This window comes from Morchella sextelata (genome assembly GCF_020137385.1).
Source record: "Morchella sextelata strain SCLS chromosome Unknown scls_25, whole genome shotgun sequence".
Classification (NCBI taxonomy): Eukaryota; Fungi; Ascomycota; class Pezizomycetes; order Pezizales; family Morchellaceae; genus Morchella; species Morchella sextelata.
The window spans coordinates 171,803-198,459 of NW_025408640.1; the positions used below are offsets into that span (position 1 = coordinate 171,803).

Consider the following 26,657-nt stretch of genomic DNA (forward strand, 5'->3'; position numbering starts at 1 on the left):
CGGCCATGTTGGAACATGAATTCCTTCAACCTGGGAACCAACCGGAAATCCTAGATGACAACACCCTACTATAAATCTATAAAATCAATCATACTTCCCATTCAGAAGAGCTCGGAGGCGTTGTCTGATTGTTCGAACCTGTAGAATACCGCATTTGCCGGAAGTGAGCTCAGGGGAGATGTTTATAAAGTAGACTTCCTTCTAGCTACCGAGGGTAAGTAAGAACGTGAATCCTTGGTTTCATAAGTTGGAAGGGCGATGAAAGAATTACGCTTAAAGAGTGGAGGAGAAAGGGGGGGGGGGTGTTGTGGCTTAACTATTATTAGTAGGTACATAAGATGTCGAATGTTATTCTCGTAGATGAGCGGGTTATATTGTGTTCATCGCCAATGTACTCCGATGTATTTAATGTCATTGGTACCTGTACCATTATCTATATCAAAGCCAATAGGAACTGGAAACAAGGTCAGCATTCAGCGACCAGGTCGTTCCACCAAATTTGGAATGCTCTGGAGGTAATGTCTCATCCTCCCGACTTTGTAGAGCCTTGATAGTACCCGCTGATATCTCCGCCGCTGCGGAACAACGACAATCCAGCAAACCGAGTATAACGGCAGGTTATTTTCTGAGCCCTCACCGTCTCCCATGTATTACTGAATGCTGGCTTTATTTCTCATTGTCTTCTCCGGCGCTAGATATCGGATGGAGTCCGCAGATTTGCTTTTGTCAGACCGGGAGTGGGGGACGCATGAGCTCTTGCGTAGTGCTGAAAAGACAGGCGGGTGTGATCTTTGGTAGGCTGATGAAATTATTTGGAGACCTGTAGAGTGTTCGAGGCCTGCTACTATCCCCGTTATTGATATTGCTCCGAAGAAGAGGAGGAGCAGAGAGGGGCAGGGCAGGGAATTGCGTTTCTGTATTTATCGAGGGCAGCCACTGAAAAGGATAAGTTCAGGGACCAGACTTCCGCATGGGAATAGCGTGTCTTTGATATCGGCATCCATATATTCCCTTTCTACAAGAACCTCTCCAAAGACATAATCATTCCCGTGAAATTATAGCAACGTAGGAGCTGTGAAACGAAAGTTATAAGTAGGCAGTTGATGGGCGTACTAGATATTTCCGCCCTGCTCCAGGAGAGACTATGATGCTGGCACTCAATATGCTATGTCTGGCGAGGTACATGGCGGGGTTGTAGATTTATATGTATTTAGTGTTGTGTACGAGATTGATGTAATAGGAAGCGTGAATCTACGAGTAGGTCCATAAGCTCGCGCTGTTCCCGGTCCTTGGAGAATTTCTCTTTCGTGCTAACATCAGCGATAAATCACTCGACAGCATCGGCGACTGCTCTCCAGGTGTCTTTATGGGTCTCATTCCGCAAACTACGTGGACGGAGAGGTAGGTGGTCCCTATCAGGGAGTCTCATAAGGCATCAAGGAAACTTGTTCTGGTCTCGTGTTGTTGGTCCAACCCTTCTCATTTATTGTTCCCGCCACAAGAATCCTTCTGAGATGGATGTAGACACTCCACCGGTTGAACAAGCCCAACATTAACTTAGCTTTACTAGCTGCCTTCATCCCTCAATTCGCCCTTGTTCCGCTATTGCCCTGCTCGTGTTACTCTATTCTTTTTTTTTGTTTAATTCATTGCTGGTGTTGCTCGGCCTCTGAGCGAGCTTTCGGGCGTGCCTGAAGAGCAGTCGGAATTGCTCTCCGAGTCCTGAGTGTTGTTGCTCTTATTCCCCCTGCTGCTGATACTGTTACGCCGATACTGAGCCAGTTGCCCTTCTTCCTGCTCTTCCTCTTGCTAGTGTTCGTGCTGCTGGCCTGTGGGAGAAGATATTGAGATCCCTCCAGGAGTAGTCAGAATCCTTCCCCGAGAACTAGGTGCTATTGTGGGGCCACCTTTCACGTAGAAAGGCTACCATGCCTAGTATTCCGGAGCTGAGATTTGTATGCCTATCATGAAGTCAACTACCGTTCGGTCTAGCTGGAGCAGGTGAGGTAGGGGGGAAAAAAAGGGGGGGGGGGGATGGTGGCTTCACCGTGCAGTATTTTCAAGAGGCCTGTTGCTTAAATCAAAGAGTTTGCAGAATTGCAGCTTACGTTGGAGCGGTAGCTGCCAGACCCTCAGCCCAGTGGATATGCCTTTCGTCGAGTTTGAGGTTGGCGACAATGGAGCGCCCCCGAGCCAGCCAGGGGAGTGATTTTAAATTCCTCATTCTCTCTCCCGTAAATGAGATAAGAAGGGCGATAGAAGGACGAGGAGATCAACTGCTTATTGGGGAAAATGAGAGGTTTTGGCTTCCCCCTCTTGAGGAGACATAATGATGGTGGTAACCCTAACCCACAATGTATCCACTGGCCTTTCAACTCGCAAGATAGGTGTTACATCCGTCTTCGTCGCCTCGTACCTCCTGTTAAGTTGGAGGGTTGAAGGTGAGTTTATGAGAGATCTATGGGGTTTTAGAGAACACAGAGGGATCTACTGCATAAAATCCGGCTGGCTAAGGATGGAGTTTGACGGGTGTCATTCGACTTGCTAAGCCCGAGATTACTGACTTGCTGGCTGAATGTGAGAATGGAGGATTAGTATCTCTGTGAAAGAAACAATGCATATATGTCGCTAAGTCTGATTAGCAAGGACCCGGCGACGGACATGCGCGAGAGGGGAAACACCGCCGACACCTCCGCTTTCTGCGCCGGAAAGTCGGCGGAGTGAAGAGAAAGACAGAGAGAGGGACATAAAAAAAAAAAAGAAGGGACTGAAACGGTAGGGGTGGAGAAATAACCTCTTTCATCTGGGACGCATGAATGGGGAGAAAGCAGATGTATATCAACACATATCACGTCCAGCAGCTAAATTCTTTATTGTTGCTAATGAGGAGAATCCTATATGGGAAACAAAGTTAGAACATGGGTAAACCTTCTATTGAACTCGACTATATGCGTTTCATGATTACATGTAATGTAGTAAGTACATGTATATTACTTGGTGCATGTCCGAAGAAGAATACAATCCACATACGTCAACTAGCCATATTACTGTCCATCAAGCAAGCAGAATCCAGTCTACAGTAATACAAGTTTAAACTCCACAGAGATCCCGCTGAATGTTGGCCACCTACCCAAACACTACATGGAGTGTTCCGGTAAGGGGCCAATACTCGGTGACAGTTTTGCAGTGTTTAAATTTGCAATATTCTAAACTGGATTGCGCTCATTTGGTCGATAATGATATCCCAGAACTGGATTCATGGACAAACTCACTCGTATTTAAACACAAGATATCGGTCACGCAGAAGGTCTGCTTTTTGTATTAATGGTGTTACTGTGGTCATACATACCGAGAATAATATATGCCATAGAAAGATTCTAGCTTTGCGTTATCTTGAAATATATTTTTTAGCTATATTAACACGCATTGCGTGGGTGTGTTTAGATCTAATTTCTATTACCTTCAGACATATGCGCTTTTTGATCTATATGTTTTCGTGTAACAACTACCAAATACTAAGTATATTCACAAGCGAGAAATAGTATATCCGGCTTAACCTAGCAGAAGACAGCGTTTCTCGTGATCATCGTTGAATTGGTATATAAGTCTATCACCATGCCGTATGAAAATTCCCGGTCCCTATCTGCAAGGTCAACACGGGCATGCGCAAGGCCAGGTGGCACGCCCGACATACCTCCCGCCACGAGTTCGCCCAACATAAATGTTCTCTCGACGCAGAAGTTTTCTCGGCATGTCAAGTGTACCTGATGTTGGTGTGGTGGTTGAAAGCTCCGGAAAGCGACTTATTTGCCCCATGTTCTCCGCGGCCGGGACGAAGAATTGGAGAGAATTGTTGACCGAATTACATCCATCATTCTCAGACTTCCTTACACCTATATCCGAATCAAAGCATGCTGAAATAGCGATATAGCCCCCTATAAGCCAGGTTAACAACGGGGTATAAGTAAGTTAGGAAGCGAGTGATATATTATGATCCCAATTACCGAGGCTGGTTGGTGGGATCATAATCGACAGCGGAGAAGAGGATAATCGCTCATTAACTTTTATCCGTGATCCTGAAGCAGGTCAGACCTGTACCGACGTGGCGGACGCGCTGATCGGACTTATGGTGCCTCTTTTAGGAGCCGGAGGAGGTGCGTACAAATTTAAAACCAGCAGCGACATGTAGAACACAGGCGAAACTGTCGTTACTTCCTCCTTGGAAGGTTTACTAAAACCCCCAATTTGTAACTCAAGCCGTTACTTGAACTAAGTTGGAATTCTGCTCTATGCTGACATGGGATGAATTGTAGTCATGGTCTTGTGCTCGAATTCAACAAGGCAGAATGCATCAATTGGCCGGCATAAGCTTCAGAGAGCTTTCCGGGCCCGGTCTTACGTAGCCCCCCTCAGAAGAGGGATTTCAATTCCACTCCCCATGTCGCACGTACAGGAAGACATTGATTTCCTGGTAACAGTTCCCGTCCTACTGCCTCTGACCAAGGCGAATCGGACCTGAGGCAACGTACGCGTGTCAGTAGAAAGAGTAGAGCGAGTAGCTGACTTACGCTAGCCTGATGAGTGCGCGGTCTGCAGGGATTTATAGAATGGGCAAAGGCATAAAACCGTAAAAGAGGAAATATTTAGGATAGCTCTCATCCTACCTTCCCGTTGTCACCTCTAACCCACCTCCAACTGTACAACCACCATCCATCCTCTCCTCCTTCTCCCCAACTCTCACACCCTTTCGCCATTCCGCCCTCCATCCCTCCATCCCTTTCCATCTACACCTGCCATCTCTTCACATCTTGATCCCAGCAGATGATCATCCCCAGAGAACCTAACAGCTTTCATCTTGAACCAACTTGACGCTCTCCCATTTCAAACTCCAGACAAAAACCACAACCTCTGTCTTCTCCTACGCCGTTCTCAACCAAATTCCTTCACTGCAAACTTTCAACCACAACGTCGCACCTTATCCCGGCTTTGAATCTTCTCAACAGTATTCCGAGTTTTACATAGCAAGGCCTCTAACTTGCTACCACCAATCTCTTCCATCTTTGTGCATAGCAAAGCACAATGTCTCCCCGCGGGCGCAGGCCGCCCACCACCCCTGGTGAGGTACCTCTCCACCGCCTCCAGCGTCAGCGCGGTGCTGGCAGAAAACCAGCTGAATTGGCCATACCATTTGTCATCGTGGGTGGCCATGGTTCACCTGTCACACATCATACCCCATCACCTCCCCGTGCCTGGCCCAGTGACATGGAGGAGCCGCAAACTCCAGTGGCAGAAGCTACTCTTAGAACTCGAGATCGTATACGTAAGTCCTTCCTTACCTCTTCCTATGGTTCGTGAGTTACTAACAATGTCATTGATCGATCAGCTACTCCTCATCCCGCCAATTTCTTTCGCCCTCGTTCATCATCGGCCCCTCCCTCGGCGGGCTCGCGGTCAAGGAACATGTACTACATAGAAGATGCAGAAACTACACTGGTTGCGGGTGATCAATCAGATGAAGTATCTTCGCTCACGCTTGTAGGAGAGTCTTCGTTTTCTGAATATGACTCCGATAGCTCCAGTGAGGAGGAATACAGTGATGACGATGATGATGATGAAGAGAACGAATATGATGAAGATGACGATGATGAAGAAATGGAGGTCTACTATGTGGAGAGTCCAATCCAAGAAGAAGATGCGAGAAGGGAAAGAACATTCGAAGTAGAGGTAAAATTCCCGTTTCTCCTAACAATGTCAAACAAGTACTCGGATTAACTTATACTCTTGTATCATGTATTAGGTTCCGGAACACGAAGATTTCCAAGAACAACAAGAGGAAGAAGAAGAGGAATATGTCGAATATGATGAGGACGCTGAGATTAAAGAGGAGGAAATGGATGATGAAAATGAATTTGATCTTTCGATGATGAGTGCTGTCGAAGCTAATGAAACTGTAATTTACCTCTCACACGTAGTCTTGGAAACGTCTTGCTAACTATACGGACAAACAGGAGGATGACGTCCAGGACGTAATCGAGAGCTCACAGGAGAGTGTAGTTGAACATGAGGAAGATCTGGATTACAGTGTAGAGGTCTACCGGGAGGAGGAACAGGAACTTGACGAGACTGAGAATAGGTTGATACCTAACATTAGTGCTTCTGTCCCTACTGTGAGTTCTTTACATCACCCCAACATCTGGGGAAGCATAACTAATGAGCTAATCAGGGGCAGATCCAACGCCCACAGCAGTATGTTGATGTCGAGATTGAGGAACGTCGGTCACAAGTAGCGGTTAGTCAAGGGGTGAAACAGGAAGCACCGGAATCGGGCCCAACCCCGTTCCCTGGTACCCCACCTCTACATGGGGATCAGTTGAATAGAAGGAATCCAATCTCTGTACAGGATGGTGAACGTTTCTTGGACTCTCAAGGTTGGTGCTTCCACATCATGATCTGCTTATCCCCCTCGAGTTCCAATACCAATAATGTATTGAAGCTAACTTCAAACAAGTGTGCGAAGCATCACCAACCCCTCGTGGGAATTCTCAATGGCTCGGCCGTCCGTTGGAGTTAACTCCTGGAAAGGACTTTTTCGAGGGCGAGGAGCAATGGGCGTCTGATTGGGAAGGTCGGGCGTTAGGATCCCCACTTAGTCGCAAGAGAAACCGCCGAGTTGCCGTTGAAGAACCAGAAATCGAATACCAGGCAGCGGCTCATGTTGAGTATGACGACGACGAACTGGAACCATACACACCTGAGCCGGAGGTGGATAGACGGGATAGAGTCGTTGAGTACGACGATGGCAAGCTTGAACCCTACACGCCTGAACCAGAAGAAGACGAGATTGAGCCATACACACCTGAACCAGAGGCGAATGGGGAGAACAGAACCATTCAATCCGAATCTGATGGGCTTGAGCCCGACTCGCATGGGCTGAGGTGGTATAAACGCGATACGACTATTATGTATGAAGGGGGTGAACTTAAGCCATACACACCTGGACTACAGGCGGATAGACAGAATACAACCATCATTCACGATGAACAAAATTCTGAAAATCATACATCCGCAGCTGATACGACTTTCCGACAGAGCGGCGTTCTCCCTTCGCTTGAGGACACTGCATCAATTGATATGGAGGACGACAGTAATAGTGAAACCGATGACGACCACTATAATTCTCCACCCGCTGCTCCTCCTCAAATGAATGAGCCACACGTGAGCTCGGTCGGAGTTGACGAGAATCATCTATATCAACCTCCTGCCGGAATCGATAGTGGAGACTTTATTGGTTACGGCGGTGGCGACGATAATGATCACATGGATGATGATGATAATGACCGGATGTATGCATTTAAGCCCAAGATGTGTTCAGAACGCGGAACTACTCTCTTTGAAGGACGAAATGTAAGGGACACCGGGAGTCCTAATATTTTCAATATGCCGCTCCCTCCTCCGTCCGAATTCGACAGCAGCGACGAACGTCTATCATCACCTATGATACTAAGTGATCGGACAATTGCTATTATGGCGCTTCCCCCTCTATCCAACGTTAACAGCGGTGACGAATGTCCGTTCTCACCCATGCTTAGTGACCGTAGAATTACTGCTCGCTCTCAGCCCCCGCCAGATAGCAATTGTGGACGATCCTTGCAGCTGCAATTGTCACCGGCACAGCGTCCAATGCACGATTGTAAGGCGAGGCATGTCATCTCTCGAAATCGGAGGGATGATTCTGACTTTCCCTCCTCTCCCCCGACAGTGAGATGGAATATATTATTACACAAAGATCGGAGTGCACTCCCGGCAATGGTGGATGATTATCAGGAAGGGATGGATCAGCAATCGTCACGCGACGGAGATGATGAGCAATCTGAAGACGGGTCCTGTAGACCAATTTCGCCCGCTTCATGCCCACCCCCCAACAACGCGCCTCAGTCAGCTGATGAACGATCTGAAGACGGCTGTGATAGTCAAATCCCCCCCGTTTCATCTCCACCCACCAACAACCCGCCTGACTCGGCTGTCAATGGTACCCAAGACGGCAACCTCAATAATTTAAATTCTGTTCTAGGGACGATGCAAGGACAGCGTGAAGTGGACAATAGGGCGGTAGAAGAAGCCAGGGTAGATACTACTAGGCAGCTCTTCGCGATTGTAGACACTCCCATTGATATGTCACAAAACGCAGTACGTCTTCAAACACGGCCATCATGGCTGAGATCAATTGCAGATCCTGCAGAGGCCCTGCAGGCAATGCTGCCCGCTCCCGAATACCCTGATCTCGGAACGTCCATCCCATCATTCAGGAATTTTAAGAAAAAGGATACAAAGATTCCATTGACGAGGCCTGTAATCACAAAGCAGCACCGAGTGAGGAAGATCCGTTCCCGCAAGACAAAATTGGCTCCCAGAAGCCGCGCGGATGGTCCACCTAAAAGTATTTTTGGGTTCGACGACCCCATTGTTAGGAAATATTTCGAGGACAGAAGGAGGGAGATTGAGGATGCAGCTAGAGAAGCCTCAGCAAAGTTAGAGGCCCCATGGTTGAAAAGAGTTGAGGTCCCTCGTCCGAAACCTTGGTACTTGAAGACTTGCATCGATGATGTCCCAGAGCATGTCCCGAACCATGTCCCGGGAAATGTCCCAAAGACTGCAAGATATGAAGCTATGAGCCCTACGCCAGCAAAGCCAAATAAGAAACGCCGAGCCTCATGGGATTCCCGCGAGGATAGCCCTAAGAAACAACGCGTTGATACATACCACCCCGATGACTCTCTCCAAAATCATCACGGCATGTTGAATAAGCTCATGAAGAAACGGAAATACAAATCACCTGGGATATTCAAGAGTGCGGAACGTTTTCCCGATGGAACCCTTGTGCACCCTATTGATACATCGCACCGCCTTGACTGCTTCCTGGCAGTTGCAACTGGAAAGGTACTCTGGTTCCCGGCGGAGGAGCAAGAAAGCGCATGGGAACACTGTGGACAAGAAGCACTGTTTGGGGAATATGGGCTAGTTTCGGAGATGGGAATGGATGACGAGGCAAGGGGTCTTTGGGCCGGGAAGCCAAATAACGGAAACTAGACCAGGTACCGCATAGATTTTGCTATTTCTTAGGGTGCTGGTACACGGCTATGGCCAAAGAGTATCATTTTATCATAGTGTACAGGCGCTTCCTTGGAAGCCTTGAGTATATTATTAGTTAAAACAAGATCTCTATCATGAATAAATACTGTTACAAATAAATTGTTTGGGTTTTATTTAATATTTGGGTCAGAATCGTTGAACATTTGCATTTCCTGATCCAATGAAATAGAATCTCCGAGATGCTCATTTCGATCCTAATGATTCAGTACTTCTTTCCTCTCCGCCACCTTTTCTTCCCCTATTTTGATTTTCATTCCCCCTACAACTAGTAACTACCACCACAATCCAGATAACAGGGCAAAGAAGTAGAACTGAGACCAAATTTTCAGGTAAAAACAAAGAAATAAAACGATTCGGGCCGGCTGGCGGTTTTGTAGTTGTTTCTTTGACCCCCTCCCCCTCTTACATCGCGGCATCCCCGAGATTCTTGGGTATGTGGAAGAGAAAGCATACGAGATTAGCAATGAGTTGTATGATATGGACCTGGTGAATGGTCTAGATCTTTCTGTTTCTCATGGTTTACATGGCATTGAAAAGAGATTTACGGTTAATTGTGAGGAATAGGTGGGAAATAGCGAAACACCGGTGCGGTGAGTAGACATGCTAGATGACTTAACATAGGGTTAGAAAGAGATTAAAAATTATATTTTTTACTTTTCATGGTCACAGATTGATAGCTTTATGTCAACATTTTAGTTACTTGCAATCCCGGAGGTTGCTCAAAGTCTCAAGACTGGCTAGTTCGGCGGTGTGAGAGGTATGAGATACGGCTTGTAAGTACATGTATTTCGCGATGATTAGAGGTAAAACGCCTGTGTCATGATAAGATCTTTATTTCTGAGAATATGTAGATATCGAGAGGGTTCGTGACGAATCGATGAACCAGAAAACTCAGAATCCTGGAATTTTCGAGAATCAATGTAGATCGTTTCTGTTTGGATGTTTTTTCTTTACTCTTCCATGGATGCTAGCCTTCTATTGAAATCTTCTAGCGGTGCTCCTTCTGTACTAGGTTGTGAAAAAGAAGAACTACGGATAGTTGTGTTTGTTTTGCTTTATTTGTGTTTTGTTTTATTTTGGTTTGTGTTGTGAGAGGCGGAGGAAGTGATTTGGAAGTTCTGGGTAGTGTGATATTGTCATAGACTACGGTCTGCATACAATTAATGAATTAAACAAAAAAAAAAAATACCGGCAGGAATGTGGCATTGAGGATACACTTTCAAACTTGGCCTTTGCTTTTCTTGTAACGGAGCTCCCGCTTATTTGTACAGTGCTAAGAGCTTGGTGAAGGGTCTGGATAGCCGGCGTATAGACTAAGTGCATTCGGAGAGAGTTCCCAAAAAATTCGCCCGTTGGCAGGTTTTGTTGTCTGCTAGTATGCGTCATGCCGGATCACTCGGTCTTGGCAGATGAGGCTCTCGGCGCTCGTACAGCGAACAACAACGCACCAGAACCACCGCTGGAAACAACAAAAGGAATATGTTCACCCACAAGATATGCCTCACATCAGGAGGAGAACAAAACAAATTGCATCTGTCAATTGCAGATCTGTCGCTGGTACGAAGGTTCAAAGTCAGGACTCCCACAGTAAGCAGTTTATATCTCCGCTCTCATCCCAGCTTCCTACTGATAAAAGCAAATATTTTCTAGTCCTCTAAATCGTTGATAGTCTCTACGAGCATTCTATTCACTCCGAGCCAGCTTCCGGCTAGTCCAACTACCCCCGTCCTCTCTCAGCTCATTGCCACTGCGTGTACGTCCCTCTCTCGTTCTGCGTAGACAGCGGAAACGCAGCCGAAGCCAACCCATCTACTACATCGATAACACCTATATTCTCCGATCCCCAGGGTCAGGAACAACACAATGCCCACCGTCTTCACCGAGGCCGTCCTCTTATGCTTCAAAGTTGCAATACGCCCCAACCGAAGACGACGGAAGGTCCGCATGAAGTTCCGGCGACATTCTTCCCGCATGCGCCTACGCCTCTGCATCAGTGCCTTCACTACTATCGAGCAAACAACATTTGTGAGGTTTAATTCCATCATCAAGACTATCACACATGAGGTCACTATTATCGCGGATAATGAGTTTGATATTGAGTTGGAAAATGTGCCGCAGAGGGGGGACAGGGGGTGGCTGGTGGTCATGGTGATTTGTGGTCCCAGGGGGACTGATTTGGTATGGTGGGACAGGGGTAGATAGGGTGGCGGGGGTAGTAATGGTTGCCAACGGTGGAGTTTTTGTGTTGTTTGGGGTGCGGAGTGGAGAGCGGGGGAGGAGGTGGGAGAAGGGTGGATGCGATTGTGAGCGGTATCTAGATTCAGTTATGAAGACTGGGTAAAGTTTAGAGATTTTTATAGAAACGTTTTTATCAAACCTCTTGCACGGTCTTGGAGACGCCAGGCGTAATGTGCGTGTACTTCGGTGAAGCGAATATGAAGCTATTAAAGCAGACATTTCAATGGGTATACTCAGGTGTCAAAAGGGTCTGTAACCAACCCGGCCCGGCCTCAGAATATTTGTACCCGACCTGGCAACCCATGGCTATTCCACCCGCGTAAGCCCGCCCCTTATATGGTACAAATTCGGAGGTGTACTAATCCTTTCATGTAATATTGAGGACATTTGAGAATTACCATAGTGGGGATTTGGAAATATACTACCTTTTTAATGATGAAGTGCCTTTTTAATTTTCTCACCAATCAAACAGCTGGCTATATCGGAGTCAAAATATAGGCCACACCCGGCACGGTCCGTTGAAAAAAAGGCCGTACCCAACCCATACCCGCCGGCCGCTACTCGGGTGGCGAACGGGTTGCGTGCCGCCCATTGAGATGTCTGCATCAAAGTCACCGCTGGGCATTACAGACGTGCTAGAGTAACGGATGGCTCTTTGGAATAATAATTTAACTTGTTGAAGCCTGGGGTTACCCTCTTAAATGTTTGGATCCTTTCCGGAAGCCATGCGAGACCGTCACGGAGCAGAATCAGCTATTCTTGTCCACGATAATTTGATGATGTTAAGCGCATATAGATTACCTACTCAAATTTGGTATCATTCCAGATACGAGTCATAGTCGTCTTGGAAGCGGGACAAATTTCTAATTAGTTGTTAAAACACGCTACGATAAACAGGGATGGATACGTGTTCCTCTTGAGCCTACGAGCTATAAATCAAGCTGTTCTGATGGCAAAGATACAACCATCGTCCTTCCATCCTTCCATCCTTCCATCCTTCCATCCTTCCATCCTTCCATATATCCATCCTCCGATCCTTCTTTCAAACAGAACTTGATACTAAATTGAACTATACGAGAAAGAGCAACAACTGAACTTGATGGCCGAGAGAGAATTTAAGCCTTGGTAGGAATATCGGGGATGTTCAGGGTTAGGGTTCTACTAGTTACCGCGATCTGTTCAAATAAATAAACTGAACTGACCCAGCGATAGGCCAGATCAGGCTCTTTTACTCAAAGGCTGTCAGGAATTCGTTTGGAACGAGGAATCGAGGAACATTTAGAAAGATTGTATGACTATCGATATTTTGGAAATACTATTATTACTCATGCCGCTTAAGGTATTGATCGGCGAGATTTTGTTCTCCGGTATTTCAAAAGCTTGAGCGTCCAAATCAATTCGTCTATTTCTTTGTTCACTAATATAGGTTTGCAAGCGAGAAGGTGTATAAACATAAAAACAGAAACTCTCCCGAAATAAACACAAGCTACACCCCCGCCGAGAAAGTAAAATAGCATCCAATAAGAGATCATGCGAAGGACAATAAAGTTCACCGAAAGCGGGCGGCCTTATTCCGAGGGTCTCTGCGGAGAGAGACAAGCTCCATGCGGAATAGAAGATTCTTCAATCGACGTAACTGCCCGCGCCAGTACATTCTCAACCCATGTCCTCCACTCGCTCACACGCTTTTCCCCGTGTAACACCGCCGTCTTTACAACGTCCACTTCCTCGATAAGTGCTCTTAAGACTACTTTTCTCTCCTCACTCTCTCTAATGTCAGAATGAACACTGTTCAATTCCGCCACAATCCTTATATGCTCCTTCTGAGCGTGCAGTAACTCCGTCATCATCTCAATCATCCTTTCCCGCAGGCCCCAGAATGGTCCCATGTGGAACTCCGCCTTCACCACCGCCTCAACTTCGCTTCCCGGTAGCCCCTGCGTCACTAGAAAAGCACCGAGCTGCTCCTCCACTTCACGGATCTTGACATGCAAGATTACAGCGATGGTCTCGATACGATCTTGGGCGTCAAGTAAGACCTTCAGACTGGCAAGGTCCGCTGTCGTCTCGAGGTTGTATAGGGTGGGGTCAGATTCTGTTGCACGGTGTACATTATCTGTCTGCCGGAGGCGTTGAATTTGGGGTTCCAATGTAGCAAGCTTTTCTTTATACTGATGGTGCGTATTGCGGAGGTGAGTGAGGTTATGGCGGATGAAGGCTAGATCCCAGAGCTTACTGCTAGAGATTGGGGGGTTCATTTTGGTTTCTGAGTTGAGAGTGTCCACCGAGATGCCAGTGCCACTAGGAATGATTGAGGTGTCTCGAAACTGATTGAAACGGCGGTATGTACAAGTTCAGGTATCACCCTTTCTTTTTCTCACTTCAGATCTTAGTGTCTTGGTAAAGTTGGACTAAATTAGTTTAGTAGCTTCAAAGATTCTCTCCTGCTTTATAAAAAAAAGTCCTGTAAAGAAATTCAAAACGCAATGGGGCGGAGTCTCTCTTATACACACTGAACACCCAAGAACTTGACAAAGTTGAGATTTGAATGGGAGTTCTCCCCCCCCCCCCCAAATGAAACCCCATCTCAGGCAAACATTTCGGTCATGCGGTCATACTCGGCTGCAGCAATTTGTGGCTTAACTAGATTCAGCCGAGTCTCGAAGCTGAGGGGAAATTCACATCTTGCATTCAATGGTTCCTGTGCTTCGACATGTTTGTTTTTCGCGCAGTGAGTTCTGCAGGACCCAGCTCTCGCACACTTAAAGTCGGTCATAGCTCGAATGCAGACGCATGATCAATATTCACTCTGTTCGGTCCGCGGGAAAGGTACCTTCCTCATGGACATTCTGCAAAACAAAGTTACTGGCGCTGAAAACCGAGGAAGGGACGGGACGGTAAAGAAAAAATGGAATGCCTAAGTGCCCTGAAATCTTGATGATGAACATGGCGGTGAGCTCCTGTGCAGTATATCTAGATCTTTGGCTAAAATACATTTCTCTAAGTATCGAAGTTTCTCCTCCTTAAACTACCTATATTAAATAGACCATATGTAGCCGATGGTTTCTTCGGTACTTGGTCGGTGCACTCGGGGGAGTACTTTCCTTTTATGACTCTTTCCATTCAACTATACTCAAAGTAGTCAGAAAACCAAAATAATGGTATCCAGTGCTCCGGCACGCTTTACTAACAGATCCTGTTGTCTCTCTTGTCGGGTGGTGGATCTCCCATACAAATTCAAAAAAAAAAGGATTTATGGTTGGACCAGGCTGCTGGTAGTTCCGGGTTCTAAGCATTTTATTCTATCATAGGGATTTATCTCTAGCAAACCCAACTACATACATTACTCACGTTGAAATCAAATACGTGTTGTCCCAATTACTTTGGCAGCCATCGCACCTCATCATCGTGATCGCAACAGAAATCACAGCCCACTCCACGGTCGGAACGAAATTTCTAACTGATGAACTGCTCGCGTAAAAATGACGCGCAGCTTACCCACCCAAAAGCTACATGTTATATTATGAAGGTTTTGCTTTTTACTTAATTGACCTAATGTGGTATGTACCGCTTATGCTGTTCACAAATACAGGTATATCGAATGATTTTCGATGACCTGACTGAGTTCTCTAGACCAATCAATAATAATGGGCTGTAGAAATGCAGGGCGTGGTATGCGGCGGTGGGAGCAGGTGTTGGTGGGGTACATATAACGATGTTACAATTATTACACGCACCAGCATATCCATCGGATTTTCGTTGTTGCTGTTGCTTTTTCGGACTGGTGTAACGTTAGAATGCACTAGCATATGCATTGGACTTCGGCGGGAATTAAGGCATATTAGAGAGGTTTCGCAGCGTCCGACAACGGGATTTTCGCATAGTTAGGGTGCACAAAGTCACGCATATGGCTTCATATGCGCAAGTAGGTCAATTTCTCGTTGTCGGATACCAAGCATCAGTGTATCATAAGCGGATGTATCAGCTTAAGGACTGCATCAGACAATGCAAGTTTGCGCATACCTACACCTACAAGAATTCCCAGAGTAGTAAGTTCACTCTAGGCATACTTGGCGCATTGTCAGATGCCAGAGAGCACTTCAAGGTGCGAAACCTAACTTTTATTCTCTGCTTGTTTATTTATTTTGCGCATAGGTCCTGCAGCCTGTAGGTGCACCTCTTATCTGAAAACTCGCTGCGAAACCTCTCTATTGATACGACTCTGTTAGGGATACAGCAGATCGGTTGCCTCGTCGGGTATCTGGAACCGTTGGAAATGTCCGAAAAAGCAGCAACACACGCACCGTATCTTTTGCTTTTTACTCACTGCATATTCCGGTGGTTTTTGACCTCATCGATCTGCTGTACCCTCACAGAGTCGTATCAATATGCCTTTTGCTTTTTACTCGCTGCGTATTCCGGTGGTTTTTGACCTTATCGATCTGCATCAGAAATTTCCCAGGTAGATAATTTTGATCTCTGGAGGCTAGCCAATTTATCGAGTTATGGCGGTACACTCATGCAAATGAGTGCCAAGATCTGTCTTGGCCTACAAGATGTCTTTTCTTGACGAAACAAGCGACAACCAAACAAGCTTTGAACAGATAGATCGATAAGGCGGATGAAACTGAGTCGATTATCTCATGAAAATCTTATATGTGTGGTTGTTGGCGATCTCTAAGCGGCCAAATAAGTCGGGAGTCTAAACCACTCCGGCTCAATGCTTCAAATTTTCTCCCATCTTTTGCTGCAAATAAGATATATGTAGTGCTACTGTACTGCTACTGCACTATTCCCACCGCCCATCTTTTCGCTTTCGTTCTGTAGCTACATGGAGAGGACTCATCCTTTTATTCCGCGGACATTGTGTAGATTAGAGATGCGTACCTTCTCTTCGTATATTATAGAAACGGAGCCTTGTTACGAGTAATAATACGTAATTAACATGCACCTCTTTACATAAATAGAGGCTTTTTGTTGATCCGGACCTTCGTTCTCGATTCCGCCCTCAGGACTTCTGCCCCACAGTGTTTTCCAGGCGTTTGGCTTTGCTTTTTATGAGGGCCACATTATGCAAGGATACATGCAAGATGCACGATGTAAGTATGTGCTGTGCACGCGATCTGCCGGTTATGCAATATCCCGAAACTAGAAACTCTCATTGCTTTTCTTTGCACAGTCAGCCGCAACGGCTTGGCTGAGTGAACGTCAAGGCGACGTTTGACACGATGAAGCTTAAGACACACTTGCTCCCCTGATGATCGCTGACCCCTGTTCAACGGCGGTGTTTAGTATCCCTAAGCTTGGACGGATGAAACTCCCGATTTCGCAGCTTCCCTCTTTCAGCTAATACTAGCCCTATCTAGTAACTCGCGCTAATTTTTGATTAGCTATATTACTATTACCGCACGTAAAAAGCAAGAGAGTTGCCTGAATAAGTGCGTGTATGGTCCAGGCTGCGAATTTGAGAGCTCCACCCGCCCAACGGAGGGGCTCAGTATTTTGGCCAGATCGGCGTTATTAAGTCAGTTCTACTATTGACTTCAAATATCTGATCGCCGACAGACAGGATCCCCCGTCACCAGGTGAGTCGGTGTAGTGGCTCGAGGGACCTCAGCTTGAGAGTGGTTTTGCTGGTTTGTCGTGCAGGGTAGCGTTAGTATCGCACGCGGATCAACGTTCAATAGCTCATCATCAACTCAGGGGCCGCATTGGAGCATCCGCGCCGGCCTCGGGTTGGGAAAAAGAAAGTTTGAAATCACTGATCTCGTACTCGAACTCACTGAGGGTTGTAAATGTCACTCCATAACTCGGCGCCCGCTCAGAGTCGTCCAAGCCCGGGGTTCAAGATCAAAGAGGAAGGAAATTGAGTATTGTGGTTACTTACCGGAAGATCAAGCAGAGGCTATATCCTAAAAGATCGGACCATGGAGGATTGAGTGATCTGAGCTTCTGCCTCGGTTCGATCAGAGTCGGCTATGAATTGACCGAGCAGTCTTCCGCGATCTCGAGTGTGATCACCTCTTATCCTATCATAAACGTAGATAGGCACTGTAGACCTATTTTCTTTTCTACGAATGACGCACCTTTGGATCTTGGACGGTACAATAAATGGCAGAACATTCTCACCCTCATGGCAGTGGTAATTGGTGGCAGAGCTCCATTGTTGATTTTTCGACCTCACGTTACCCAGCACTTGAGAGCCATACAAAAAAGCTTTGGCACCGGCACCCAATCTGTTGGTAAGAACCGCTATAAATACCCAACACTCACACCCACTAACCAGAACTCCTACAACACACAAAACTCTAGTGTCGTTCACTACCTATTTCACAGTAACAACAATATTCCAAGGGTAAGTTATAGAAAACATTGAACAACTTTTTTCTCTTTCCTTCTTTACAATTTATTACTGTGTTTCAAATAATTTGTTTCCCAATAATTGTATTATATTCGATACATACTAATAGTCGGTAAAGGAATATTTCAACACTCCCAAGATGTCTACAAACTGGGCAATCGAAAACACACCTAGTCTCCCTCCCAACCAGCGCTACTCCTGGATGAAGATTCTCGGTATCTGGAGACGTGCTGTTGTTCCTTATGACAGAAGTGTTCTCCCTCGTCCTGGTAAGTAACATCGGTCCCTTCGACGACAATCAACATTCATCCTAAATGTCCCAAATGTCTCTCAAATATATACTAACATGTAAATAAATATTTAGCTACCCATGAGCTTCCGAATATCCCTGGCGGCCGCACTGAACGTTTCCAGCCTGAACACCACTCCAGAGAATTTCTTAACGTACATGCAATCATCCAATACCACTTTGACTGTTCCTGGTTCAGCGTCTATGCCACCGGCACGCCCCCTGGCTATGTCGAAAGGGACTGGGTCTCCATCATCCGCGAGGTTAACCGGCCCCCGCAGTACGTCGACCTCTCCGACTCCGAGTGCTCCGAAGGTGGCGAAGAAGACACTAAATGCCTGCTTTGCACCCGTCGTCAACGCCACGTCAGTTTCGTTGGCTGCACACATGGGACCTGCACGTCCTGTATCAAGAAGATTTATTGGTCGAGGTGTGTTGATTTCGATCATTGGCCGGAGGGGATTAGGTGCCCGTGGTGCAGGCATGACGTGTTGAAGGTGAAGAGTTTTGGAGGGGAGATCGATAGGGTGCCGACTTTTATCTTGTATATGAGTCCACGGGCGATCAAGAAGTTGAACAACGCGAAGATTCATAGGATCGTTCCGGTGCATATGAGGGAGTGGGCGTTGGAAACGTTTGTGTTCCTTGTTTGACGATTCTGTTTTGATTTATGCTAATTCTAAAGTAGTGTCTTCAAGTTTTCGCTCCCGAAACATCGTTATATGTTCGAGAACCACGATGTGCAAGAGTAGGGGTGTCTTCATAACGTGGGAGGCACCAAGGTAGAAGTCAGAGTCAGGCAGAGATATCAAAGGTTTACAGGAATTATAAGGTACGGAATATGATTTCAGGGATGGAAAGATTGTTATGGGATGGGTGAATTGTTATAGGATGGGGGGGTTGTTGTGGGATGGAAAAGCGTTATAGGGTGGGGGTGTTGTACAGATCGGGGGAAAAGAGAGATCTGTGCACTCCATAGCTATAAGATTTGGTGAGATATCGTGTCTTTTACGGTGTCATAAGTACAAGTAGCTACAAAGTTGAATAAAGCTACGTGTGTTTGTTTTTTCAAATGATTGTAGTCCTATGCATGTTATGAGATCTTCTCTCGTATATCTGTTCACCCTTCTCCACGCGCCGTAGTTAGTTGCCAAGTTATATCTAGATACCCTATTTCTATATACCCAAGTCTTTCGCAATCTGATTTTTAGAAGAAACATATCTTTTTGCGTTTCTCGACCAACCTACTGCCAGACCTACCCCCGCGACTGTCAATCTCTTTCTACAGTAGGCTAATTTTATACCTCGTACGCCAATTGATCTTTTGCACTCTCTCCACTATGTACTCGTGAATTCACAGCGTTTGTGAACACGACTGGCTTCGCCCGTTCGAGTTGCGGGCGATCTCATGCGGGTTCGGCCAATGAAAGGACGCCATTGTGACATGATTTGCTGTTCGTAGGTTATGATACTGGGATTGCGAAAGCTTCAAGGTCGTGATACTGATAAGGACTGCGAAGGCTTCAACAATGATGACTATTTCTCTGTCTAAAAGGGGTCAGATTGTAGGGTACTCCCTGTTAAGAGGTGATCAGGAGATGACATTGAGAGAAATATCTGATCTGACAAAGGTTTAATTGATCTCACATGCGGGTAGGTTGAAAGGTGAAGATTGCTGACCCGATTTGAAATGTGAAGGTCTCGCTAGGTGCCTGTTCAAACATTATTAGAAAAGCAAATGACAGAGTAAAGATCACCGTAAACCCTGACCTGTGCGCACTCGAGAATATCCAGCCAGAACCAAACTCACCAAAGGGGAGTAATAAGAAGTTGACACCTGAGGAGGAGAAGAGGTTGATCGAGCTCGCTCTCCAAGATGCTACACATTGCCGAATGCCTTTTGCTGAACTGGGAGTAGAGGCTGGATTGGATGTATGTGTTAATACAATTAGAAAGACACTTACGTCTGATAATATCTACAGAAGGAAGCTGACTAAGAAGCCTTTAATGAGTTCGAAACATAAAGCAGACAGGCTATCATTTTGCCTCAAATATCGATCACAGAATTGGCATGACATTATCTTTACCGACGAGTCTTATTTTGAAACCAGTGCCCTACATACACGGTGGTCAAGGGGTGTTCTACGTTGTCCTCGAGAAGCATTTATTGATCGAAACTTGGACCGAAAATTTCATGGTGGGGCAACAGTAATGATTTGGGGTGCGATAATCTATGGACAAACAGGTACTGGTCCACTGCTACTTTAATTTATTTACCAGTATACTAATCTCTTGTCTGTTTAATAGCTCTACTATATCATGTTTATAAAACTCCATACGAAACGGCATGAGAGCGAGAGGATGCATTGATTGCTCTGCAAAATAAGTACGAGGCAGAGATGAGAGAGTACAAGTAGTTAGTAGAGATGAGGCAGGAAACATTCTACGTGCCAGAGTTAAGGACTAGAGACTCTAAAAGAAAAGGAGGAATTGATTGGTATATCTATCGAGAACGGATACTGAAGCCCTTCCTATTCCCTCTGGCACTAAGTATTAAGGAAACCCACCCAAATGTAGTAATTATGGAGGACAATGCCCCTAGTCATAAGCACCACTACCAGGCGGAGTTCAGGAGAAGAATTGACCTTGATAAACTAGAGTGGCCCACCAAGTCACCTGATTTGAACCCGATAGAGTCAATTTGGAATGACATGAAAGATAGTTTCAAAGTAAAACTAGGATGAGATTTAACAGCTAGGAGAATTAGGGCTTTGATAGAGGATGAGTGGAAGAACTATCCTGTAGATTAAATTAATAGGCATATTATGTCTATGCCTCGTAGGATTGAAGCCCGTATTGCAAAGGAAGGAGGAAACGGGTATAATTTTTAAGTAGCTATTCTATAATTAGTCCCACCCGCATCAGATCGCCAACCCGAACGGGTGAAGCCAGTCATGTTTACAAACGCTGTGAATTCACGAGTATGTACCTGCCATTTTAGATTTTGCACCATCGTTAGTACCACCGATCGCAATAAGATAAGATAAGACAACTATGCCAAAATCTCAACGTCGGGTGGGAAATCCAAGCGGTTACTGTCATCGTGTCCTGCAGCCAGGCTTAAACCTTGAGGTACGAGGTGAGGAATGTACGCAAACTATGTTACTTCATTTGCTGCGGTTTTTGCTGCCACATTTTCATAAAACCACCCCCGGCCCCGCCCTCCACCGACCAATCTTTATTAGTTTATCAGATCCTGATAGAATAAATACCCCTCGGTTCTGGAATCATATCGGGATGCAGTATCGCTCGTGTTCTTTGCTGGCCCGATCAGAACGACACGGGGCCGGTTAGCGCATTAATCACCTGATATCACTCGGGCGCGTAAACAGACTCCCGTAGCTTCATGTGGTAGCACTCGCTCATATGATATCACTCGGGTTCTTAGTGTTACCGAGTTGAGAAGGTATTAGCGCATCCCTGCCACTGGCGAAAAACGCTCCCCCCACCCACCCTCGAGGAAAAAAGAGGTTTCGTGTGGTTCTACTATCGCCTATATAGATTGTAATTCTTCGTTATACGATGCGCAGAAACATCAACCGAAGGGATGGTAGAAATTAAGCGGTCGTGATTGCCAAGAACTTGAGTTCTGCTTCAAGAGCTTCATTTTTTACCGAGATTTGAAATATTTAACTACCAAGATGTGAATTATTTCCGTGATCTTTCGACTGGCTTAGTGTGGAGTCACAGGGAATATCTTACACTCGCGTTTCTGAGAGTTGAGCAAAAAATCTGTCTTTTTCGGATATCACGTTTTGGTTCTGTCCTCTTCCATTTCCTACAAAGACTTGACCTTTTACCGCCGGCTTTTCTTCGCAGTTTCTTTTCCCGGAGAGAAGCGCGAAAAACTGAACGCATGAATACCATCAATTCCACGGGGATCCCCAGCACTTGGATAGATTGATCAGTGACCTTCGTGGGTACTTACCGAGACTAGCTTTTCGTAATCAAACTCTTATTATACGTACATGTGCTTTGCATCCCGAATATCCTTTTCATACGCTCTAGATTGGTACAGAACTCTCGAAAAAAATGAAAATAAAAGAAAAGCACCGCATAGCATATTTACAGCACAATCAATTATGAATTATTGTATTCGATAGGATAGTCACCCCCGGTTTAAATTACCCACGAAAGCACGTTACTTTTGTTGTCATCGGCGCGGTTATGTAGAGAGCATAGTGTACAATTACGCTGGACTACTACTACATGTACGTTGTAATCCTAAAAATGGGAACACCGTGGCGCGGCGCTCCGAGAGAGGTGTTTTTATATATGTGTCCATTAAACCGAAGTATACATACGAGGAGAAGAATCTCTCTTCTCATCACTCCCGACGTGCGTTGAAATTAATTTTAATCAGAAGTCTAAAATGGTCTCTAATTTTTCTCTTATCGTTATTCTTCGCTTTGCTGGGAACCCTCTGAAAACCTTACGGAATCGGGACACGAACGAATAAAAGTTTTCTTCTGAGAGTAGACCTAACAAACCTCCGAACATGATTGTTTTGCCCCCTTCTCAATGATTTCTTTGAACGCTTCTTGGATGGCGCTCGTATCGCTGACATTCCAAGTACTTTATGAAAGCGGGCGTGTGAAGCTACATACCTTCTTATACGAGGATGACTGCTAGGAGCAGTACCGACTACATTAATTCAGGGCCCTACGTACAGTCTTGTGAGTCAGTCTGATCAATGATCTCCCATTTTTACCTGCCCCCAGATATCCAGACGGTACTCCAACCAGAAAAAACCACCGCCCCCACCATGAAGACCGAAGACATGGTGGGGTATCCATTCGACCTTCGTTTCATGCCACCGATCATCGCAAGATACGCAACTTTGAATAACGATTAGAAGAAAAAGTGGAGAGTATATTTGATACAAAAGACGCGACGAGGGACAGAATAGCTCTATCATGACGACATCCTCCACATATGTACTAATTTCCGACACACAGAAACCACCGAAATTTCCTGTTCCATCACCAGCCCCCTCTATGACCCGCGAGCGGGCTAATTACCTGGCTCGTAACTTGGAACCTTCATGGACTCGATGAGGGCCCAGTGCTGTTCGCACACGTTCTCGTGACGCTCCAGATGGGTCAGCTTGAAGAACTTCCTCCCACAGACACAATTCCCAGCCCTTCTATCCTCGTGGGACACGAGATGTTTGGCGAGGTCTCTCTCCCTGTGGTAGGCCTTTGCACACTTAGGGCACTTATATATGTTCTCATGCGACTTGAGATGATTGCTGAGCGCTTGTTTGGTGGTGAAGATCCTATCACAGCTCGTGCACTTCCATTCTCTTGAAATGGGTATACGAGGTGCACGTGTGACGGGTTTAATTAAGTGCGACTTGAGGTGGTTGGCTAGTGCTGCTTTACTGGTGAAAGAGTGGGGGCATTGGGTGCAGTGGTGCAGATTTGGCGTTGACGGGTGAAACATCCTCCCGCGACTGTCTATTCGGATCGTATTTGCGCTGCCGCTTCCGCGTGCTAGTAGCGTCGCCGCATCAATGTGTCCTGGGGCTTCATCCATAGGACACTCTCGCTCGTTAGCGTCGTGAGCTTTCTCAACGTCAACCTGCCTGAGCTGTGCTGCCGCGGAACGAACATCATCCACATCCTGAGCTACCCCAGCTACAAGGTCATGAACCGCCTCTTGATGCTTCATTTGCTCATGAGACCCCACGAGCGGTGACCCAAGATCGAATTCCGAAGGAATGCCCGGGTGGAGCTCAAAATTACCAGCAAGCATATCGGTGTCCGGAGTGGACTCGCGGACAGACGAGGATGGAACGGTACGGGCTTCATTCATGCCCTTCCGTGCCACTGCCGAGCGCCTGGTCAACCGGCGAGAGGGTGATGCGTGGGTTTTCATATGCCAGGTGACCCTCTTCGCAAATGGAAATCTCTGACCGCAGATGGTGCAGGGGAACCATTTGCTCCTGTCTATAGTATCTGTTTGCGTTTCTCTGAAATTACCAGGCCCACGAATCGCCGTACGGAAATTGGCATTTTGGGAATGCTCTTGGGAATCTGGGGTCCATGTCAGCTTGCTGCAGATAAAGGGACCAAGGTCCGATTCCAAACTTACCCCCACTGCAGGGCTCATTCTGTGAGCTGGGGTGAGCCGGGCTTTCGGCGGAGAGGTTGGAACGACCTCGCGAAAGCTCAGCAGACTCGAGCATCAATTGAAAGGTAATGGCGAGTCTGAGGTTTTGGATAACAGGGGAACGCGCAGAACGAGCCGGTACATCAGATTGGAGGTGCAAGTCGCCGCTGCGAGAGGTTCTTATGTTAGTACTTATTAACCCCTCCAAGCACTAATTCTGAAGATGGATTGGGTACTTACACGTTGCCCTGATTGAGGAACTCCTGTATTAGAGTGTATAGTTTATGGGAGACTCGAGACAGGGCATGCACGTCGGAGTCTTGTACCATCGTATCGTTATGGTCAGATGCCTGCGCAGGCTGATCCAGCAAGACACTAAGAGGGGCATCGCTCATACAATCCAGGCTAAACCTGCAAAGCCATGACTGATACTCTCCCACACTGGCCGGTACAATGGACGGCGGCACTAGGACAGCCGTGCTGTTGCCCGTGGGGGTAGTGGAAGCGATGAGGGGGTATTGGATAGGTACATCGAGGCTCGCACGATCGAAAGTGAAATGACAATTGCCTGGAAGTATAGACTCCATGGTCTCTTGCGAGTCTGGCATATTGGTGCAGGCCTCGGGGGTTGTGGAGTGAAGTGTGTTTTTGACGGGCAGAGTGGCGCTTTCTGTGTGAAGCCTTTCGGGGGTGGAGGGGGAAGCAGTAAGAGTTTGTGTGCCTTGGTGATCGTGTGGTTTTTGATGTGAAATTTAGCCATGAGAATGCTAAACGGGTTAGTCTAAAGTTGAGCCAGTACTCTGGCTCATTCGAATTACCACAGGAGGAAATTTACTTCTCAGGCTTGAACGATGGGGAAACGGAACTCAGAAGATCTTTGGAGAACTATTACGGCTATTTCGTAGGTCTTGGCCCCCTGCCTCTTAATTTGAGAAATTATTTCTGGCAGTGGGTCATTCTGTGATATCCTCAAATAATGCCTAACATGTGATACCTAGGCTTTGATATACTATATTCTACTCTGTGTGGCGGAGCTTGCAATCGCGCAAGACTTTTTGTGCGGAAAAAGGTAGTGTTTTTTTATATACTCCCCTATCGTTCCGGTAATATTCCGCCAGCAAACCTCGTCCTCTGCGTAGAACAGAGAGATTAAAGATCGATCGCTAGACAATTCTGTAGACATTCTTTTCTTTTCATTTATATTCTCATATTCCGGAGATATTAAAAAAACCTATACGTTTCTAGAGCTCGAGAATCTTTCTCAACTGATTCTCATACATTACATTATACTCCGACCTACCAAGTAACGTAGCATTGCTTCTTCGCTACCTCGAAAACCAGTTGCTTCCAGTTCGATATCAGTACCACTATTATCACCGGCAGTACCACCGGCATCGTTTTCTTCGTGCGCTCCCAGAATTGCCTTGTACCATCTGTCCTTTTTGGTTTTTACTAGGCTACGAGTTCTCCGGAGGACGTCGAATCTGGACGCTATATGTTACGTGGGGCGGTGTCTAGCTCCAAGAACACATCAGAGGGAAACCGCTTGATCAATTAAGATCAACTATCCAGAATCTGGGCTATATAGTTTGAAAGACCATAATTAACACTGCCGCTGCCGGGGGGGGAGCCGAATCACCTAAAGTCGTCGATGGAAAGTCACGGAGGAATCTATCAAATAGTTCTACGCATCTCTAGAGCCCTCCAGCCATGACTCGGTTGAGTGTTGACAGTATCAGCTTTCGGCAGAAGAAATCTACCAGCTCGGGGTTCCTTGGTTCGGAGGACTGGGCTGGGGGGTGCTAACAAGCGGCTTGATTGGCAAGGTACTTTCTGGATACTTCAGTATTTGGTCCTTCGGGGGTTGTCTAGAAAGTTGTTGTTCGATGTGTTCCGGCTGGGAATTAGTATACACTTCGTGGATGTGCTTTCTGTTGTGGCATGGAAGTCGCTGGGAATGCCGTATATCTTGAAGCTGTGTTATTGGAATTAAAGTGTATAGAAGCTCCAACAGAAGCTACATTCTTCCTGCTACCAAGCTGAATCCATAGTTCTGTGACTGAGAGGTCCCGGAGCCTAGTATGGCAAGTCGAAAGAGGAAGGTTCGACCCCCAACCATCCCTTCGCTCTGTCACTTTTATTTGCGTCTTTCGAGAGCTATCTTGTATGTTCTATTTGAGTTTTCTAGGACGTATATTATTGATAGGCTATACTTTGTATCTGTCGCTTGCCATGATCCGGGTGCCGAGTTTGCTGTCTCGGTGGTGCTGCTCAATCTTTGTCACAGTACTCAACTGTGCCGACCAATAAAGCACCCAGAAGTTAACACCGGGATCTTGAACTACTTACTCCAACGTGTTCAAACCAGTATCACTATAAGTACAATACCGTATTGTATTTATCAACATGGTATTTGGGTTAGGGATCTTGGCATTTGTTTCAGTC

The 26,657-nt window shown here is 46.3% G+C and overlaps 6 protein-coding genes across 6 annotated transcripts; 4 read left to right on the plus strand and 2 right to left on the minus strand.

The window, feature by feature from the left end:
• Nucleotides 1-5,079: 5,079 nt before the first annotated feature.
• Nucleotides 5,080-9,087, plus strand: H6S33_007957 (uncharacterized protein; the record flags this gene model as incomplete). Its single annotated transcript, XM_044839641.1, has 6 exons — nt 5,080-5,320; nt 5,384-5,724; nt 5,798-5,950; nt 6,009-6,167; nt 6,224-6,428; nt 6,509-9,087. 6 exons carry the CDS (start codon nt 5,080-5,082, stop codon nt 9,085-9,087), a joined length of 3,678 nt encoding a protein of 1,225 aa, XP_044688148.1.
• A 1,910-nt stretch (nt 9,088-10,997) lies between these two features.
• H6S33_007958 (uncharacterized protein) lies at nt 10,998-11,352 on the plus strand (the record flags this gene model as incomplete). Its single annotated transcript, XM_044839643.1, has 2 exons — nt 10,998-11,088; nt 11,145-11,352. Coding segments are annotated over 2 exons (299 nt in total), but the record flags the coding sequence as incomplete, so codon positions are not given.
• A 1,604-nt stretch (nt 11,353-12,956) lies between these two features.
• On the minus strand, nt 12,957-13,646 carry H6S33_007959 (uncharacterized protein; the record flags this gene model as incomplete). The annotated part of the gene is made up of 1 exon (XM_044839644.1): nt 12,957-13,646. The coding sequence occupies one exon, from the start codon at nt 13,644-13,646 to the stop codon at nt 12,957-12,959; it is 690 nt and encodes a 229-aa protein (XP_044688150.1).
• A 4,242-nt stretch (nt 13,647-17,888) lies between these two features.
• Nucleotides 17,889-18,790, plus strand: H6S33_007960 (uncharacterized protein; the record flags this gene model as incomplete). The annotated part of the gene is made up of 3 exons (XM_044839645.1): nt 17,889-18,018; nt 18,114-18,672; nt 18,727-18,790. The coding sequence occupies 3 exons, from the start codon at nt 17,889-17,891 to the stop codon at nt 18,788-18,790; spliced, it is 753 nt and encodes a 250-aa protein (XP_044688151.1).
• A 4,321-nt stretch (nt 18,791-23,111) lies between these two features.
• H6S33_007961 (uncharacterized protein) lies at nt 23,112-24,541 on the minus strand (the record flags this gene model as incomplete). Its single annotated transcript, XM_044839646.1, has 3 exons — nt 23,112-24,136; nt 24,195-24,379; nt 24,453-24,541. 3 exons carry the CDS (start codon nt 24,539-24,541, stop codon nt 23,112-23,114), a joined length of 1,299 nt encoding a protein of 432 aa, XP_044688152.1.
• A 124-nt stretch (nt 24,542-24,665) lies between these two features.
• Nucleotides 24,666-25,481, plus strand: H6S33_007962 (uncharacterized protein; the record flags this gene model as incomplete). The annotated part of the gene is made up of 5 exons (XM_044839647.1): nt 24,666-24,727; nt 24,893-24,923; nt 24,993-25,113; nt 25,211-25,281; nt 25,458-25,481. 5 exons carry the CDS (start codon nt 24,666-24,668, stop codon nt 25,479-25,481), a joined length of 309 nt encoding a protein of 102 aa, XP_044688153.1.
• Between the last annotated feature and the right edge of the window lie 1,176 nt (nt 25,482-26,657).